Genomic DNA, 14,313 nt, shown 5'->3' on the forward strand with positions numbered 1-14,313 from the left:
TTCCTTTTCTTAAAGAGAAGTTTTGTGAATAGTTTCCATGCTGATCATAAGTAGTTTTAGCTATCTACAATACTTTCCTATGATTTATTCCAAACCAAATAAAATTCTAGAACAACTTCACAAGTTTATTCAAAAATCCTGAAACTCATTGATATAGTGCATTCAAGGCCTCAGCACCAGCAAAACGTTTATTGCAGTTAAACCCCCCACTGTTCAGAATTTCACACCTTCTGTCGATGCGGTGCGTATGTTTCCATTTGCCTTGGACTGGGTTTGACCCTATCGGGTTAAGTTCTGTGGTGTAGCAAGCCCAATGACAGCCCATCGAAGAACGCAATTTATGACCATGGGCACGGTCCGTGGCTGCCAATGGCGTCAATGGTGAAAACATTCTTCCCTTTTTGATTGAAATATTAACCCCTCACCCCCTCCCACTTCGGGGTTCGGATCGATTTCATACAACCGATCCGGCCGATCAGATGATTGTCGGACATGATTTGCATAAAAATCATAAGGAATTGAACGCTGGTGAAAGAGCACGCTTTGCAATCGGCTTGAGGTGAGGTTAAGACTAGCTGATCGAGTTTTTTCTTCTCCGCTCCGAAACCATCCCTTCTGTTTGTTACTAGCTCGTGAGCGGTCGCGAACGAATGAAGCTTGGACGGCTGGCACTCTCCTCCAGCTCAGGTCGCTCGGCACTAGTCTGGGGCGATTAATTTATTACTTACCAAACAAGATCGTGCCATTTCCGACAAGCAACAGGGGCGCAACTCGGGCCGCCGAACGATCAAGAGGGTGCCGCACACCCCACTTTCAGCAATGGATAAGATGTGTGTATGTTTTTTTTGTATATGTGTGTGAGGGTGGTTGCTCCCACTCCAGATTCTTGCCGGAGTCTGTGTACCGCTTGTTCTCGCACCCGCTGCCGGCAACCGAATGCAGGAATGCGATCTAGATTATGAAATTCGAGTGGCAAACGCTTGTGGCAAGCCGTCGTCGGAACCAAGCCTCGCTTGTTACAGTCTATAGGGGTAGGGCTGCATTCGGCTGCCTCACGGGGTAGTACAATTAGGAGGCACAGCATCGATCAATAGGGTTGCCACCGCCAAGCGGATTGGAAGGGGAACTCTTAGTCGAATGTACTACGGGCTCGGCTGGAATGCTGCGTGTTTTACTGAGCCTTTTTCGGGCAGTTGGGTGCGCTGTTGGGCAGGAATGCGCGTCAGCGAAATATTATAAGAAGAAGAAACAAAAACTACTTCTAGATGTTGTCGTCATTTAGCAACACACTGGCTGACTCTTTGGATGATGTTTGACGGCAAATAGAAAAGCTGATCGTTCTAGAAAAGGATTTGTGCAGGGCGGGCTCTTAGGTAGGATAAGTAGACATGAAATGGACAAGTAAATTAGCTTGATTGATGAAGAATGAGAACTAAAAGGTAGGACAAAATGCTGTTTTTCTTTATATTTGGGAATACATACAAGTGTTTATGAAATGGGTAAGAGTCTCAATAAGCTTTTAATGCTTCCGTATCCTTTTTGTGTACGCGTGCTTCCCTCTTGTATTTTTAAATGCATCCTAAGCACTGTAAAATAATACCATTCTTGAAAATAAGAACAAAAGACAGTCGCATAAATTCGTCCGGAAACTACTCAATAAATTAAGTTTAATAATCGATTTCGAAGAAAGAAATTTCGTGCCTGCAAGCAATTTCCGCGCTTAAAACAGCAGGGAATAAAGGCACATTTCTCATAAATCGCATTATCAGGCCTGTTTTATGTGATTGCGCTTGACCCAAATAGAGGCAATTGTACCCCAGCGACTCCTGCCGAGCTCGACACAAAAAAGGGAAACAAACCGAATCAACCGGTTAACAGCAGCAATTCATGTTTTCAATAAGATTGTATTATTTGTATCCATTTGGCGTACCCTTTATTATTAAAATTTCGTCACACACTTTATCCAAGCATACAGCTGAAATGTTTAACTTGGTTTTGTGGTGAGAGAATGCTTGAAGGGGAAACATAATTCATTTGCCTTCCTGCCTTGCAAATGGCCAAACAATCATGCGCTCACGCACGCTAAAGTATCGCAATAAAATGGTGCGCTGGTTTATGGGGGGCAATGCGATGACAATAAGAAGAAATAAACTGAAACAGAGTAAAAAAAAACACACAAAATCCAACTCTCACAAATCAGTTAAGATGCTGAGAAAATGAGCGCCAGCGTAGTAGGGGGGTTGGGTTCACCAGCACCGGCCCTGCACAATCGGGGCCTTGCGTCCTTGAGCGCAGCAAATCACCGAGTGGCAGCAGCATAGGTGTTGGAGCAGCATATTTCATGCCCCAGAAGTGGTACGCAATCGTTTTGTATTTCCTCTCGCTGGAACGCCCTGCCAGACCGACCCCCCGTCAACCCGTACACCGCCTGTACATTAGGGCCTGTGAACTTTGCGATCGATCGATTAAAACCATTCCGAGGCGGATGTGTGTTGCGGCCGGGCAAAGTGTCGCTACTGCTGCCGCCCTCTGGTTGTGTGTGTGTGTGTGTACGTGTGCTGCAGTGGGTTTGAAAGCGGACAAGTTGTTGTCCCAAGCGTCCGGTTCAGCGACGTGCGGACTGTTGGTACGCTTCGTTACCCGGCAAGTGATCGTACTTTCGGGTGGGGTGTGTCGATCTCCACCCGTTCCGCACAAAAACCACACTCGCGAACGGAGAAGGTAAAACGACATTCACCGGTTGCTGTCGGTGAGGTGGGAGCAGTGGGTAGCAACCACTGAAGGAGGGAGAGGTTAACCCCGGCAGTTCGATACGTGCTTCAACGGCCATTTCAAGGACAGCGAGCTGTTGACGATCCATTCCGGGGCCCGTTGGTACAGTTTGCTTCCAACGAATAAAGAGGGGACCACACTCTAGACAAACGATCAGCAACCAGGATCGATCTAGCCGCAATTGACCACGCACTTTGCGGCAGGCATGGCATCGTTTAGCATTTTGTGTATCTCGTTCGAGTGTGTGCGATCAAGAATCAAGCGGCGGATCCCAAGGCCACGCCGCCCGGCTGACAAAGGGCGAACGAATCTCGAATTTGCCACGAGCTGAGATGGATGGTCCCAATCTGCTTCTCATTACGGGAGACGTCCTCGCGAGCTCGGCCATTTGCTAAAGTCACCACGCCAATTAGTGTACGAGAGTATTGGGCTTTAGCGTACCGAAAATCAGTTCCAGCTCTGAGCTTCCATCAGTTTGAGTGCGAATCGGTCGATCGCAGCGGATTTTGCGCACACCCAATTAGGACACACCTCGTACACGTACACTGTCCGGCATGCAGTCGCCCCAAGGCGCTATACAATCACTCAGGATGGCGCCTTTCGAACGACGTTCTCCCGGTCCTCTTACGACGGCCACTTTGCATACACATGCCGAGCAAAAGGGTGAAGAATAATTGCCAGCACAGGATGGAATGTATCTGCAATGCTCGTTTAACTAACTGAATAGATCGTGCACTGGTGGAATGCTATCAAAAGGAAAAACAAACGCGGCTTCCATCCTGTGCACCAGGAAGCGGCGTGCGATTGCATCGAACAAACGCCATAATCATCCGAACGCTAGGTCTAATCAATTAAGTTGGTGGTATGTAAACAGTTCTCGATAAAAGTTAATTGGCAACGTGCTGCAAACGAATGCAAACACTACTGCGCTAGCTTTATTACCAAACAACACCACATTCTAATGAGCGTTTGCAGATCGTTGATTAAGCTGCTTTGCCGGTGCCGAGTAAATGTGTCTATTAGATGCAGTTTGTTTTTGCATAGCTCACACTTTTGGTTGAGTTGCATTTTGGACGCGTCTTTCCTTTCCCAATAGCCACTTAAGCTAAACAGCGCTTCACACATAACCGTTGCTGAGGTTAACCCGCTCGCATCCAACCTCGCCAACCTCCTTGGCGGAAGGGTGAATTTCCCAACAATCCGTCGATAGCGATCTGTGCCATAGCGTTCCATCATCCATCATCTGCATTATCTTCTTCGGCTGTAAACGAGCGTTCATTCAACGGGGCGCATTGGTATGGCCATTTTCCCAAGCGTCTGGGGGATCTCCTCGCTTGCGTTTGGGGGGATTTTACCGATTGGTGACGCTGGTGACGCCCCATGCACAAGCCATATCTGCAAATGAAGATCTTCGCTTCCCTCAATTCACACCCATCAGCGCATATGCATCGCATAATGGGGTGCATTGTTTTTCCACCGAATGGGAGCCGATGCTGTGAGCGCGAGCCAAAGTGCATATTTCGATTGCGCAGAATGTTGTTCGGTGGTTTCCAGCAACAGTCAGCTTGTTACTTCGGGGAGGGAGTTTGCGTTAAACAAACATATGGGGTTGAAATGGCCATTAGAAAGGCTAGAAAGTAATTAAACTCAATCACTCACCGTCGATTGGGGTTGGATTAATCGGAATCGGTTAGTGTTTTGGGAGCGGAGGCCAGTGGTGAAACACACTACAACGCACGGTTTGCCACACGAAGTAGGTCAAGCGGTTTGCCCGAGCCCATGCCCGAGCAGAATATTACGAGCAGTGATTGATATTCCGCACATGTAGTAGTAGAGTGTTGACCAGTGCGGCTCATTTTTCGGTTGGTGACCGCCAGGGCGTGCAGAACGGTGCCACGCTTCCATATCGGTGCCCCTGCAGGTGGCCTGATTCGATACGACGGTGGCCTACGCATTCGGGTTGAGTGTAAGGCCACTAGAAGCTGCTGGCGTTTGGAGCGCGCACAGACACACACGCATGGTTTAGTTGTGACTAACAGCTGTGACGGCGTAATTGATTATGGATGTTAGTGGACTCAGTTGCTCAGCATTTCCTTTGAAGTTGAGTGTTTTATGTTTTATATTCAATTTAAAAGCGTATTGTTGATTGATTACGCTCTTTGTTGGGGCAGACGTAACAGATTCTTCATTGCTTATAATATATATTATTTTCAGCAATAAGCTTCTTTTATAACTTTAAGCTGTTAGCTGTCAACTGTGAACAGAGTCGAAATTCAATCGAAAGCTACTTTTTACATGTGTCATAACTGGATTTCGTATATGTATCGGATGTAAAAAATTGAGTGTAAATGTTTATTCTTTTACTATATCAGTTGGTTTGTTTTAGTATTTTGCTTCTTTTTTGTTATTATTCTGTAGTCCTTAGTATTACTTTAGTCAATGTTTAGTAGTTGTAGAAATTTTCCAATCTTTAAATGTATGCTTGTCTCTTATCTTTCTTCTTTACATTTGCTATGTGTGTTTGTGTGTGTTTCCGTTTCCGTGTGTTATTTTACCCTTTTATCCTATTTCATAAACGCTCCCTGCGGAAATCCTTCAACCCCTTCGAACCCTATTCGCCATTCTCCTGCCCTTCCGTGCGTCCCATTTCAACTCCTTTCCCGCGCTGTACAGACCCCACGGAGTGCGGATATTTTCGAAATATCACCACGACCCTTTTCCGCCACACCGTCCACGAACGCCGGCTTCCAGTACTCGCGCAGTCCACCGAGGAGTGACTTCTTCTCCAATGGACTCACGGCCAGTCGGAGCTTCCCGGCGACGAACCGCCAGCTAGCGGGTAGTTCGCAGCGCAAAAGTCCGTTCAGCAGCTCGTCCGGTGGTTTCCCGGAGCTGGCCACCACCGAAACGCCCCAGGTAAGTGGGTTTGGCTTTGCGGGTGGGTTTTGGTTAAGTTACAGTTTGCACGGGGACTCTTGGTTGACATCGGATCACTGTTGGTTGGATAATGGGTGTGTGTGTTTGACTCTGTGAATAGTGTGCATAGTGTAGCATGAATCTATTATTTATACTCTGTCTGTGTGTATGTATGCGTGTTGTGTAGTAGCACCATTAAACTTAATCACTTTTAACTTACAGCTGTGTTGGGAAGGTGAACTCTCTGTGTAATTTGTTCTGCAAACGGGCAATCCAAAATTTAAGCTCAGTTACTGTTTGTCTTAAATCGATTGCCAAATTACGGTGCCAACTCACAGCGGTATACATTCCATAACTATTACCAATCCGTAAAACGAGGTTACGAATCCAGCCCAGCTGTGCTAGATGGGGCGCTCGGCAAAAGGAAGGAACGTGTGCGGGTTTCGGCTTCGAACAACATTCGGACACACACTAACGATTACGCCGCCTGCAACAACACTCCAGTTCCACCGAAGTGGAACCATGCAAGGGCCTGATGGCCAAATGCAAATGCTAAAATCGATGACTTTTTCGGCGGCCCACGCGTATTGGCGTCTGGCCTTCATTGAAGCGTACCATGGGGGAGACCGGTTTCAGTTTAACCAGCGCAACTTCGTCACTTCCTTGCTGCTGGTTTAGTTCGCTTACGTTGCCAAATTCGCTCGGTAGCTAAACTTTCACACGCTTCCATATAGCGCATAAGCCTAACCATCGCGGGCTGCCGGTTGGGCAATTGTGCTTATGCTGGTTTTTTTTCGGACGGGCGGTGTAGTTTTCTCCACTCGGTGGAAGCTTCCTCTTTATCGGCGTCGTCGATGAGTTCATCGATAAGTTCACGGTCTGCAGGTGTTGCAGAGGTTGATCATGTTTATCGGGTTGTTTCACATGTTCACATGTTTTTTTGCTTGTTGTTTCCAACCACCTCGGCAAGCAAAAGCGCAAGAACTTGTGGAAGATTGCGTTGGGCTGTGCGTTTAATCAGCGATTTGCCAATTCCGGGGCGTACATCGATCGTAACGTTTCAAGGATTATGATCACGTCTGCCTCGGGGACGTAGGCTATCGTGGGTTCTTTGTGAGATTGCCCCTACGTACGTGTCGCCGTACACAAAGAAAGCACTGGTTGAGCACTACCAACCACTCCAAGAATGTTAATGTGTCCCAAAGAACGCTGTGCAGGGTTCAAGCTGGCACGGTCGTTCAATCTTTGCCATCGTGCTTTCTTTTATGCCGAAAAGATGCTAAATTCCCACGGACCACGGAATTCCAACATCTCGCGATCGTTACTCTCTCGCACTCAACCACCTTTCCCAGCGTGGTGCAGTCATGGATCGGTTACACAAGCACTTTAGTCTTTTCAGCACGACCCAAAACCACCCTCACAAAGCATGGGAGCAAAAACGGGCACGGGCAAAGAGTGAAAGACTGGGGTAGAATGTAACCACCGAACACTTGCTTTGCATAGTAACTAGATCTCGTGTTCCCGACGTGTCAGCGACTGAAACCCGTCTATCAATGTCATCTCTCGCTCTCCGAGCTGCGGCGTATTGCAACAGTTTCGCTTGGGTTTGAGGAAGAAATGTTCTCCAAAGTGTCTGTGTGTAATGAATTTTTGGCAATAGCATCAGTAAACCACGGCGTACGTGACGAAATGTGCGCAGGAACTGATTGAATTGTTCGTCTTTTTTCGATTGATGACACGCCCTCCCCAACAAAAGCGGAGTAGTTGAGCTGATGTTTGATTGAAAGAATTTGCTCCAAATTAAAAGTGCGCCCTGATTGCACCAAGACTCCTGTTAGCTGGCCCACTTTCTGGTGCTGGTGACAGCATGTTGTTTCGGGCTCGGCTATAATGAAGCGTTTTGGTTGCGCCAGGGATGTGGCCAAGTTCTATGCATCCAGCCGCTCAGCCGCAACGTGATCGGTTACGTGAGCAGTCGCTGCCCGAGTCTTAATCATCGCGCACGAAAAGTTGCGTCAACGGTTTGCCGAGCACCATGTCAACGGTGAAACGGGTCTGGCTTTTGGAGTGAAAAGAAAAAAAAAGCACACGCCTCCGCGTCCAGAATTGGCGAGATGGTGGGGTACATGACCTAAGGAAAGCGACGCATACGCCGGTTAATTATGCTGCGCAAGAATTGAGCCCACTTCTGAGCTCATTCGTTCGAAATATGAAGGGAAGCAAGGCGGAATGCCGGACACAAACTAACACAATATCGCCGCCGCCTAGGAGATCGTTAATAATTTTGACATCTTGACCAAAAAAAAAAAAAACATCCCCTGCCCGCTGTATCCCCACACTCCGCTTGGTTCTGCCGGATCGAGCCCACGAACGGGGTGGTTGTAGGCGCGACCACAAAGTGACCAGAACGCCGTCAGTTTATTACACCCGCGGATCAACGGAGGTTGGCAACAGTACCCGGGCGAAGGGTTTTTATTGGTTTTGTCCATTTGTGGCAGTTCGTCGACATGATCGTGAAGTAAAAGTACAAACCGCTCCGGTTCGCGCCGGTGTCGTTCAGTCGCTGCCAGGAAGGATACTTTGTTCTGTAAGGTTCTCCCCTACCTAGTGGATTAACTATGAGTCAGCTCTGCTGTTGTGGAGAAGTAGGGTGTATGTTTATTGCAGCACGGCACACTTCGGTGGACAAGACTGGGCCTCATAAACTGTCGCGGGCAGCGCTCGTTTGTTTTTGTAATAATCGAGAATGATTGTTTAATTTACATAGGCATGAGCAGAGCGGTACAGGGAAAGCCTCTTCAAGCCGGTCGTTCTGTGGTACGTTCTTGTTACGACCGGTAGTCCAGTTTCGATTGGTTGTATGTGATTGAGTTAAAGCCCTAATAAATCCACCATTAGGGGTAATTTATTAGGTTTTCTGGTTTTCCTATATTTGAAGCCATTTCCGCCGTGTTATTCCGCGGTTGGAGTTTGGTACGTGTTTCACTGTAAGCATGGACACCTCAAATACAGCCCAACAACACCAACCACAAATTAGTGGAATAGATAATTGCGATCACCGCCTCAATTTGTCGATCGGCCAGCGCCTACGCGCAGTAAATCGTCACGATCACGAACTGCATTGGAAAGTAGCCGCTCCAAACGCGAAGGGAAAGGTAATCTACCCTTACTTCAGTGGAACTGAGCACTGCTTTTGGGACGGTAACGTTACGCAACGCAATGACCACCGTGACAACGTGCCGTACCAACGGTATGGTTTGTGTGCGAACAGCGGAAATGAACGGGGACCATAAAAGGGAGTGAGAGGTGGCGCGATGGTGGAGCGATTTGGGCAAGGTGGGACTGCTCTCCATGTTGATGTGGCCCTGTTCTGAGCACATGAAAGCCTCTGCTACCGATCGGTCATACAGCATATGATTGTTGATTGATGTGAGTGTTCTTTCTCTGGCTCGACCCGCGTGCTGCATGAAGGACATCGTGGCAAAACGGCACTCAACGGGTTCCAACAAGCATACAAAAGGGAAAGGCTCAGATTATGCTTTGTTGCAGCGCACGCAACCAAAACACTTGTGTGCGCACCGAAACTGGTCCACGCGGGAGTGCCTCCCCAAGTGACCGATCGCGAACGGTTTAACGGCAGCTCCCGTAACAAGTCGGCAGTCCAATTTTGGGGTGTTGGCGTGATTGGCGTCGGAAATGACCTCCTTCGCTATCCCCTTCCCTTGTTAAGAAGAACGGTTGCTCCACCGAGTACACCATAAATCAAATGCCTCGGGCACGCAGTCCGTCAACCCTGAAATGGCACTGTTCGAAAACAATGTCCAAAATAAATCGAGAGCATTATGCCGAAGCTGTACCACCTAGCGTCATACCCAATTGAAGGACGAAGCCTTTTTATTCTGTCCCAAGCTCAGCTGGGTGGCACTGAATTGAGGGGATTCTGGTTCACACCCGTACCGGTTGCTGACGTCAGTGGGCAACGGTATCACAGTCCCGATTCGATAGTGATCGCTCGCGTGAGAATGTGGACCATTCTTGTCGGCTGTTGGGGATTAGGCTTCTCTGGTAAGCGTTACGGTGTATATCGGTACCGCAGAGCGCGCTAACGAGGCCATTCGGGGGGGTGCAACGGTGAAACAGCAAACCACACCGGTGGACAATGGGACAATTTTTACGAGCCTTTTTTACGGTTAGGTGATTATCACGATTTTTCCGGCACAATGTCACAAGCGAGCGAACCGCTGCACATGCACCGGTGCTATCGCAAAGCTTTCCCTGCTTCGTTTGTCCCGCGGAAGGCGCATTGGTTGGCCCCACCGGGTGTGTGTTAAGAATGCGAGCACACAGGCACGTACGGTTTATGGCTCCTCTTAAAAGAACCAATGTTTGCTGGGCGACCGTGGCTTAAAGAACGGGAACCCTTTAGCTCGAACGAGCTAATCCACGGAAGCTTACGATACGATGGTGCACTAACGTACCGGATTATGTGTATGTGTGTGTGTGTATATCTGTGCTTCATTTCATCCTATTCTCTTCGTTCTACTCCAACAGCGTCCACCACCACCGGCACCAGCATCCTCGGCCGAACCGGCATCCGTGCGCGATCGGCAGCTATCGTACATCTCGAGCCGTGCGCGTCCATTCGCGAGCGAAGATCAGCAGCAGCCACCGACGCGCGCCTCGACCTATCTGAATCCGGCCTCCCAGCAACAGCGGCAACCGTTACCGCGCAGCCCAGCGTCCACGTCGAGCGGTACGCGCAACAGCTTCTCCAGTTCTAGATCGAAACCGACCGATAGTGGTGCCGCGTCGAGTGGCCGTGGCTCGCCACAGACGACCGGCACGTCGTCCACCCAGAACGGTACCTCGAACGGGCGCTTTGGAAGTGGCAGCTCGCAGACCAGTCGCACCACTGCCCGGCCCAATCGCTATCGATCGATCCCGACCACGACAACGACGACGACCGAGGCGGCAACGGAGCGTACCACCACCGTGGACAGTGCTGCCGTGCGCAATCGATTCAGTGGCAGGTAGGTGCAGTCGATGAGCGCTTAGCGGCGCCCAAAGGCGCAATTCTTGACCAAAAGGGAACACTGTGTGAAAGGGAGGGGCCAATGGAAAGAGAAGCATTGTGCAGACCGTCCCCGAAGGCACAAGCTATCATCGGTAGAGATAAGCAATTCCTACAAGCGTGCAGCATTCCAGCACTAAATGTGTGATAACACCAGCCAGCACAGGGTGGCAAATTAAAAATAAACTATTCATTTCGCTCGATACGGAGGTTCCTTTCCGGAGGGTCACTATCGTACGCTTCGTATCGTTTTTGCATACCCTTTTCCAGCCAGGGCTGCCATGACCAACGGGCAATGGTCGATGTAGGCTGTAATTAAACAGCTAGTTAGCGGTGAGCAGGAATTTTCATCGCATGCTTTGATGCAAAGCGTCAGATTGTATTCGACATGTTTCTCTCTAAATTGGCTATCTTTTGGTTCTACGCTATGTTGTGGCGTTAGCGATGAAAAATAGGAATTTCTGGCAAGAAAGCACGATCACCCCATACAAAGTATGCTTATTTTAATCTCCTTCCCTTTCCGCGTTACAGGACACCCGCCCCGAATCCCTTCCGGCAAGCGTTCGAAGCGAAGCGTGTGCCCACCGCGAACAGCGCTATCGCCACGCGTGGATCCTTCCCGAGTGCGGCGAAATCGAAAACGACCACTACCACCACCACGACAACCACCACGACCACGGCCAAGGCACCGGTGCTGTCGCGCTTCATCCACCAGCCGGCGAAGCCAATCATACCGAGCATCAACATCACGCACAACGGATCGGCCAAGTCGGCCGAAGTCATCTACGACTACGAGGACTACGAGGAGTCGAAAGAGTCGACCGGATTCGGCGGCGGAGACTCGAAGCAGCAGGAAATCAACGACTTCCAGCCCACGCCGCTGGCGAAAAACAACTCGATCGTGCTGACGAGTGCAGTGCAGGAACAGAAACTTTCGCCCGGCACGGCCTCCATCCAGGGCGCGGCCGTTCCCGCCGGGGATGGCACGGCAAAAACCGTGCTGGAAGATCCGGACGGCCGGTTGAACAACATCAGCGAGAACGAGTACTACGATACGGTGCGCGAGTCCGAGACGGCGCCCGGCGATTCGGTCGGTGTGGAAGATCATACGGTAATTCTGACCGACAACTTCTACCTCCCGAACGGTGGCTCGGAGGAAACGTTCGAGGAGGAGGACGAGGAACCGGAGGGCGTACAGCGGGAGATTAACGGCACGGCCGAGCTGGGTGCCGAGCAGCAGCAGGAAAAGCTGTACGACGATGAGTACGTGTATGAGGATGAGGAACCGATCGCGACCACGGTACGTCCAACGGCCAAGACGGTGGCAGTTCCACCAGCGGCTGCCCCGGAACAGCTGGACGACGCGGCCGATATGCTACAGTTTTCGGATGAAGATTTAAAGGACGATCAGCTGGCCGGTAAGTTACCGCCAGCGGCGGGTGGAACCAAAGAAACACTGCCGGAGGCCACTCCTTCGACCGCTGCTCCAACAGCGCGCACGGAATCGACGACCGAATCGACCCTTTCAACGACCGAACGCGTAGCGAGCTCGAGTGAGGCGGAAGGTGTTACAAATGCTACCACGGAAAGCTGGGTGGTGGTTGCATCGGTGCAGACGAGTCGCAGTGTGTCCGGGGCACGGTTCTTGCCCTTCCCGCAGGTCGAGCAGGAGGAGAAGAAGCAACCGCTGGCGGAGCTAGAATCGAAGGGTAGCAACGAGAGCGACGACGGCGATGTAACTACGGCCAGCGGACTTGGCGAAGACTCGGAGGGAACTACAACGATCGCGCCCCAGGAACCGGTGATTGCCGTGACCGATGAGCTGGATTCGGTGACGACCGAGAAAACTCTGATCGCTCAGTCCACGGAGAGCATTATCGACAAGCTTGACCGGGTGCAGTCGGAACTGTCCAGCGGGTTGTTTGCCGGCAAGTTCCCCGTACTGAAGGATCCAACCGCGGAAGACCAGAAGGCGTCCTCCGGCTCCACTGCACTGCCACCGGTGGTGATTCGAAAGTTCCAACCCAACGCGCGCGCAACGACAACGAAGAAACCGCGAGTCGGAGTGACGACCACGGTTAAACCCACGACGACAACCGACAGTTTGGTGAAAAAGATCAAGTTTGAAACGATCGATGACATATCGGCTCTGCTACCACCGGACTATAAGGCAAAGTCGGGCTTTAAGCTGAAGAAACCGAACCCCACCGGTGAAACCGTGCCCACGTCGAACGAGCCTCCGGCGGACGATGCGGCGAAGTCGGAGCTGGGAAATCGATTCCGCAGTGCCAACATTAGCCGCTCGTACAAGAGCAATGTGCCGATTCAGGAGCTGAGCTCACTGTTACCGAAAGATTACAAGCTGAACCGCACCGAGGAGGACATTAAGAACACGAACAATTTGAAGGAGCTGATCAGCAAGGTGAAGGTGAACGATAAGCCAAACCCGACGCTCGATCTGTTGAAGAAGGCTCAGAAAGTGGACGTGAGTGCGTTCTTGCCGCCGGGCTATAAACCATCGGGAGGCGAAAGCAAGACGGTGCCATCGAGCACCGCAAAGACCGTCGCCGTGTCGATCGAGGACGATGTGAGCAAGTTCCTGCCGCCGGGGTACAAAACGTTCAAGACAACGAAGAAACCTACCACACCGGCGCCGGTAACGATTCGGGATGATGTAAGCAAGTTCTTACCACCGGGCTACAAAGAACCCACCGTGGACAGTACGCCCGAGCGGCCCAAGGTAGTGTTTAGTGAGGACGTGAGTAAGCTGCTTCCGCCCGGCTACAAACCACCGGCCGAAGAGGACGCAAAACCCGAACCGGTGGCGATCGATCCGAGCAGTCTGCTGAAGAAGATTCAGTTTAAGGATGTGTCGGCACTGTTGCCACCCGGATTCAACGCTAGCAAAGCGGAAGAACCGGCCAGTACCGTTGCAACGGGTTCGGCCGGTAGCGGCTTCAAGGTCGTGTTCCCCAGCCGGCCCGGAGCGAAGAAACCACTGCCCGGTGGAGCGGCCCGCGTAACGACGGCCAAGCCACTACACGCCGAAGGTCCGGGCATGCCCGAGATTCACATCCGCAAGGGACCGCCGACGCGAGCCACGACCGAGTTCACCGGTTGGCCAACGCCATCCACAACGCCGCTTTCGATCGAGAAGCTGCTGGAGCAGCAGAAGCAGCAGGAGCTGCTCGAAAAGCTGCTCGCCTCATCGAGCAGCACCAGCACGAGCACGACGACCACAACGACTACCACAACGACCACCACAACACCAAGGTAAGTCGTAGTGATGAGCACGTGGGTGTTCAATCTTAGGGCCTGAGGTTCGTTCCAGTTGTTGACCGCATCGTTACTCGTATGTGTGTGGTAGAGTTTGTTTGCATTACTTAAAGTTATGAGAGCGTAGCGATGCAATTTCGGTCAGTTTAGCGTCACTCACGCCAAGGTCGCCAAGTGGGTCGCGAGTTTGAGTCTTGCGCCGTCAGCGAACCATTTGGCTTTTATTGTTTTTTATTCTTGTTCTTGAACTTTTAGCGGTTTTTTGCACCGTTTGATGT

At 50.8% G+C, this 14,313-nt stretch overlaps 1 protein-coding gene across 2 annotated transcripts in view; it reads left to right on the plus strand.

The window, feature by feature from the left end:
• The window catches only part of LOC121588326 (mucin-5AC-like), a 47,082-nt gene that overhangs the window by 31,148 nt on the left and 1,621 nt on the right, over window positions 1-14,313 (plus strand). Inside the window, exons 3-5 of one of the 2 annotated variants that reach the window (XM_041906113.1) lie at window positions 5,446-5,688; window positions 10,240-10,718; window positions 11,291-14,032. In XM_041906113.1, coding sequence (XP_041762047.1) covers window positions 5,446-5,688; window positions 10,240-10,718; window positions 11,291-14,032 — 3,464 coding nt within the window. The remainder of the gene's footprint in view (window positions 1-5,445; window positions 5,689-10,239; window positions 10,719-11,290; window positions 14,033-14,313) is intronic. The other variant, XM_041906114.1, reaches the window with a different exon arrangement.

The sequence above is a fragment of the Anopheles merus genome, chromosome 2R (assembly GCF_017562075.2).
Source record: "Anopheles merus strain MAF chromosome 2R, AmerM5.1, whole genome shotgun sequence".
Taxonomy (NCBI): domain Eukaryota; kingdom Metazoa; phylum Arthropoda; class Insecta; order Diptera; family Culicidae; genus Anopheles; species Anopheles merus.